Source organism: Asparagus officinalis, chromosome 7 (genome assembly GCF_001876935.1).
Source record: "Asparagus officinalis chromosome 7, Aspof.V1, whole genome shotgun sequence".
NCBI lineage: Eukaryota > Viridiplantae > Streptophyta > Magnoliopsida > Asparagales > Asparagaceae > Asparagus > Asparagus officinalis.
In genome coordinates this window covers 39,155,012-39,161,300 of record NC_033800.1, presented here as the reverse complement: position 1 = coordinate 39,161,300, position 6,289 = coordinate 39,155,012, and the positions used below count along the sequence as shown (strand labels likewise).

The 6,289-nt window shown below is 38.2% G+C and overlaps 1 protein-coding gene across 1 annotated transcript; it reads right to left on the bottom strand.

The window, feature by feature from the left end:
• LOC109849236 (protein trichome birefringence-like 6) lies at positions 1-3,341 on the bottom strand. The gene is made up of 5 exons (XM_020419050.1): positions 2,279-3,341; positions 2,009-2,201; positions 1,738-1,928; positions 546-704; positions 1-468 (listed from the first exon to the last, which is right to left on the bottom strand). Exons 1-5 carry the CDS (start codon positions 3,169-3,171, stop codon positions 141-143), a joined length of 1,764 nt encoding a protein of 587 aa, XP_020274639.1. The 5' UTR covers positions 3,172-3,341; the 3' UTR covers positions 1-140.

The window sequence follows — 6,289 nt, the reverse complement described above, 5'->3', positions numbered from 1 at the left end:
TCAAAAAAAAGAATAAAAATTTCATGCAATGATCTTACTCTGTACATGATCTCAAATTGTACATAAATACAATTGATATTTGACGCGTTACAATCATCATTTACAATTTCATTGAAAAGTTAGCAAACTCTTTTGTGAGCTTAACCAGTAGAAATCAATCTCTTCCCAGAGAGTAAGTAGAAGTACAACAGTTCATTCCAGGTATCAGGAACTCCGGGAAGGCACCAATGGCTGCAATCTTCAATCCGCGATGGCTTTCCATTTTCAGGCTTCCTTCCAAAGACCGATGGGTGACCATCAATCCTAAACCCAGACAAGCTGGTTATGTTAAGAACTGTAACAGGAGTTCTCATTTGTTTCACTACTTCCTCTACGATGAGATTCTTTTCAGGAGCATTCCTTGTGTGAGTATAATTCAGAGGTTGAGTGCTCTCTCTGCAGTGCCCGCCAGCATTCCATTCACCCCCACTACATCAAAAGCAAAGTTTATAACAAATGAGAAGACCAGATAAAGGAGTTTTTTTTTTTCCGGTTTCAATTGTAACCTGAAATGAGATGGTGCTGAGCTTCTGAAGAAGACTTGGGTTTTGGTTGGATTTATGTATTTGTCAACCCATGATGCCCATGTTACTAAAGCTCTCTTGTAAGCAATGTTAGCATCGAGGTGAGAATGGACATAGTCTCCTTCCTGATAGTAGTTTAACCTGTGGAGGAGGTGGAGAAGGTTTTCAGATGTCAAAGAGCAAAAAAATACGGCATCCCTCGGTTATGAACTAACTAAAAATATATACTACACTATCAACCAAGAAAAATCCTATTAGAAGAGGAGGTCAAGTATGTTTGACAGAGAGAAATTCTTCTACACTGGTTTTTCTCTAAGGGTCAACCATGTATAAGTTCATCTATAATGCATATCGAAGTGTAGCTCTGCCTGACATAGTTTTAAACCTAAGCAACCAAGGGACAACCCCTGAATTTTCCTCTGTCACCATAGAGTCTAGAGGTGAAAAGGATGGCAAAGGTTTGGTTTCAGGAATATACCCTGTTTTGTCTTACATTAGCAAAACTTATCAAAACAATGAGAACGCAATTATTTAAAAGATGAGAAATCCCCTAAATACATCTAAAATATGGAGCCAGATATTACACGCCACAGACAATATGGAAGAATGATTAATGAATAATGCGATGATAATTGCATTCTCATGTTTCTTCTCAATCACACTTCAAATTATCATCTAGCTTTTACCGATATATGTTGAATTAGTTGTGCAAACCAACATTCAGTTTTAACACTGCAAGGCTCTCCAAAAATTTATCTTCCACAGCGTCTCGGTTATGGTTGATAGCCAACTGTAAAAATTAAAACCAACCCACATATGAAGTTTCTCAGTTGGATTGTGCTGACTGCTAAGGGCGTCACGATTTGCTTCTTAAAGTACAAACCTATCATTTAGCCTTGTAAGAGGAAATTTATGAAAGAATCAAATCACTAATGTGATTTAGGACAGACCTATCAAACTCAAGTTAGTAGGGCTGAGCACTATTTTCAAGTTCCTATCATGAAATTAAATTTTATTTTTCAGAGATTTATAATCTTCCTTGTCTTCTATAAATTTCAGATAATACCAAAACTTGTTTTTAAACAGGTACTAGAGCTTGAAGCCATGTAATTTCGCAAACCATGTTGTACTCTTCAGAACTTCAAAAGCTTGATATCTCAACAAAAGCACTAACCCAGCTTTAGTTTTGTAGTGTGACCACCAATGTGCACTGTTGAATACCAAGATATCGGCTCCTCTCCATCTTGATGAGCTCCGATCGATCGCATCAATTCTGAGTGTCTGTTTACGTTTTTGCCCGATTCTAGCTTTGCTCTCACGAACCAAGAAATGACTCAGATAGTACTCAACACTACATTGGTAATCCTGCAGCATGAATCCTCAAGGCTCACCATCAAATAACTTCTAATCAGGTTAATATAAAAACACTACTGTCAAACACATACAATGAACTTGAAGTTATAATTTCCCCGCTCTTTGGTAATCCTCCGGCCACGTGCCTCATAAACCCTGCTAGGATCTGAAATGGCTCCTCTTAACATGCACAACATTGACTCCCACTGGTTCCTGTTAATCGAATCTCCAACAAAAACCAATCTTTTTCCTCTGATCAACTCCAGCATTTTCAAAGGGCTGAATCTGAATCAAATCAAACATTGGACAGATAAATACAAGAAATTTCTAGTAAATAAGGATCTAAATGATGTATTGAATACCTAGGGATGTTACATTGATGAGGCTGCCACCTCCACTTCATATAGTCTCCGTCCAATCTCCCATTAGCTTCACAACTGAATCCTTCATCAATGAAAGGGCATGAGTTGTTTGTGTAGAGAGGATAAGTCTCATCAAACACCCACTTTCCCTCAGAAACATCACATGCACTTTCCCTTTCGATCTCCTCGACAGTAGCAGAGCTCACATTGCTCATCAAATTAATAGACTGAAATTTCTCATCGCTTAATTTGGGAACATCAGAATCAAACGTCTTCTCCTCTCCAACTGAATCTAGACCTTTTTCAGAAGAATTACGGTCTCTCCTGAGATGGGTATGATTCAAAATGGAATCTTTCTCTCCAACTGAACTCAGAACTTCTCCATAAGAATCGACACTTGTCCTCACCTGGGCATATCCCAAGATCCCATCTTTCAGCTCATCGCTTAAACCCAGAGCTCTCTCAGTGGAATCAGCAGCTTCGGCAAAATTGTTTCCTCCCAAGATTGGATCTTCGCTCTTGCTGACAGAGATATTGCTGGGAAAATCTGAAAACTCCTCAACTTCGCTGGATTCGAGTTCACCGTTCCACTCATTACGTGGACTCAAAGCTTCCCGAGGAGAATCAGCAGCTTGGAGAAAATGGGTTCCTCTCGAAGTCGAACCTTTTCTCCCATTGACAGAGAAATTGCCGGTGAAAGCAATAAAGGTCTGAGCTTTGATGGCACTGAAGCCGGAGAAGGACCGGAGGTTGGTTTCGTTGGAGCTAGCTGAGGGTGTGATTTTGAAAACCCAGGAGGAGAAGAGGAAGGAGAAGAGGAGAGAGAAAGAGACGGTGAGAGAAAGAAGGAAGAGCCTTGTGGGTTTGATGATGAAGCTTCTCTGCCTCTCCATGGCATGAAGAATAGTATTCCAAGAGAGGAAAGAGAGGGGAAGGATTCATCAGGGGTCGTCACAGAGGAAGAGCATGTGCAGCTCTCATTAAAATACGCAATGAGATGGGAAGAGAGAGAGAGAGAGAGAGAGAGAGCGAGAGGACAAAGGTGATCGTGCAAAATACAAGTGGAGTGGGTTTTATGGAGTGAGTGGGTGGTTGTTTATCTGATCCGGGGTCAATAAAAGTCCGTAACCCATTTCTTCTCCTGTGGTGCGGTCACGGCGAGCGTGAGTGCAGTAAACTGCAGTTGTTGCTTCCCTGGCGCTTTGTTCGAACTTGTTTAGACAAAGAGTGGTGATAGGGGCACACCCCCAACCACACCCTCTACCACACCTCCTCCCCCTCTATAGTGCATTGGGCCCAATATCAAATTTTTTTAAAAATTTTGATGTGGGGCCCAATGCACTATAGAGTGAGAGGAGGTGTGGTGGAGGATGTGGTTGGGGGTGTGCCCCTAATATTTCTATTAGACAAAATAATCAGTTTCCTTTTGAAGTTTTCTCGCTTAAACCAGGAGCTTTATTCTGATTTATTTTCACATCCAAATGCTTTAGTTGTACCTATAAGTCCAAACAATTTTGTATATTTGTCTTTGTATTCACTTTCCCAAATATACCACATAACAATGCTGTCCGCCCAATTTTATCCCCCCGCCCCCCTCTCTCTTCAATTTGGGGTTCTTCATGAGGTTAAAAAAACAGCCCGCTAAAAGAATTTAGAATTTACAGAAAATTCCATAAAAAAATTTGCATAAACTACACTATTAAAATTTATAAAAAAGCCCTAAAATTTTCAAAGTACACTAAAAAATAGGAATATTTAATATCCCCAAAAATCTTTAGAATTTATAAAAAACACCCTAAATTTTTCAAAAATTACAAAAAACCGTCAAGATTTGAAATTTACAAAAACACTAAAAAAATATCAAAACTTAAAAATAGGTATTTTTGTAAGTTTTTGTAATTTTTTATCTTTGTAGGATGTTTTTTGTACTTTTTAGGGTGTTTTTTTACATTTGTTGAAACCTTTAGGGCGTCTTCTGTAAATCACAAATTTTCAAGGGTATGTTTGTACTTCCTAAATTTTTTTTGTACACTATTTGTTGGTTTGAAATCTGTAGGTGTTTTTTTTATAAATTTTGCATTTTATAGTTTGTTATTTATAAAATGTTTATGGTGTTTTTACAAATTCTAAAAAAACTAGGTGAGTATGTTTAGGGGCGGGGGGGGGGAGGAGAGAAGTTTTGAATGTGTCATCTTGGGTTTTTTTGCCCCATAAAATTACGCAATAACCTACTTTGATCTTGAATTATACCAATTGGGTTAAAAAAACAAAATACACAAACTTGTTTGGGTTTAGAGATACAGATGATAGTATCTGGATTTATAAATAAATCAGAGTAAAACTTGGGGTTCAAAGGCAAAATCCCCTTTGCTTTCTAAAGCATTGATGTACTCTCAAGTTGTCTTCTAAAAAATTAATTTATATATTAAACTTTTTAAATTATGTTTATGATTTCAACATGGTCATTTTGTGAATTTATAGTCAACTATTTAACAGATTAATAATAACCTAACAAATTTTTTGTATTTCTTCATGGGGTTTTATCAGTTTATCTCCTTTTTCAAAACTAAAAAATAATTTTTTAACTACATTTTTACAAAGCTTTTTACCATTCAACCCTTTTATTAATTAAAAATTTTATTTTTTAGATTGCAAAAAATAAAAGAAATAAAAAAAAATTATTACATCATTAGTTTATTAAATATTTGACTGTAGACTCACAAAATGATCATATTAGACATATTCACATAGTGTTTTTTTTTGGTGTGGGGGGGGGTGGTGGGGGAGGGAGGAATAGGTAAATTAATACTTTAAAAGATAATTTGAGAGTACACTTATACTTTAAGAGGTAAATGATCATTTTGTGTTGTAGGCTGTCTAAAAATCACAATAGATAGCTGATCTCTCATCAAACACCGATGATGAATGTTACAATCTGACGACTTCCAGAAGGTTACGATTTGAAGATTTTCACGTAGATCGATGAAGGTTATAATCTGACGACCTTCACGACAACCGATGAAAGCTCTAATCAATAGCTTTCACAATCAATATCGGGAGTTACAATTTAACGATTCTCATATTTTCAAGGAGCCAAGATGAAGATTACAAGATGGTGATCTTTGCAAGGCTCTAGCAAAAGAGACTACAAATCGACGGTCTCTTCAAATTTAGACGCGGAGCTCACCTATGCGTCCCAGATGCAAAACGCATAGCTCGTGGCCGCGTTCCAAACTCCCAGAACAAAACGCGGAGGTCCTCCCCGTGTGTCAACACCAAAACGCGGAGGTCCTCCTCGTGTGTCAGCAACAAAACGCTGGAGTTGGACCTGCGTTGCAACATCAAAACGCGGGGGTCAGACCTGCGTTTTTTGTGTTTGACTGGTTCAAACAGAACCTATACGGTTTTAAAACCGTATCTCCACTTAATGGGGTCGGTTACACCTCATTATGGAGAGATTTTAGGGAGGATTACACCCCTTAAACTCTTGAACGGTTCCAAAACTGTTTCCCACAATTTGGGGGCTGTTACACCCCACTTAGGAGTAATTTAAGGGGCGGTTACACCCCCTTAATCCCCTATAAATAAAAAGAAACTCAACTGAGTTAAGGGTTAGAACTTCTTGGCTCAGATTGACCTTGGAGCTTGGCAGCAAAGAGAGGATCTTTGAAGCATTCTCGGATCTGGAGATCAACCACCGGAGCTTTCTTCTGGCCTTGGCTTACTAACCGATTTTCAATTCAAATCAACTCTTTTACAGAGTTCTTCTAAACTCATTCAGAGTTCTAAAAATTGCTTTGCAAGTTCTCCACATCGTCAAACCGTGAGGAGAATACATCGTTCCAGTGAAGAAAAGCTTCGGATCGTCAACGGAGAGCAAACTCGACACGAGCATTTGAGGGAGGCACTCCATCGCCATCGTGAAGAACCCAGAATTAAACAAAGAAAAGAATCCAGATCATTCTCTTCTCTTTTGTAATCAGGAAATCTAATTGTAACTGAGATTAAAGG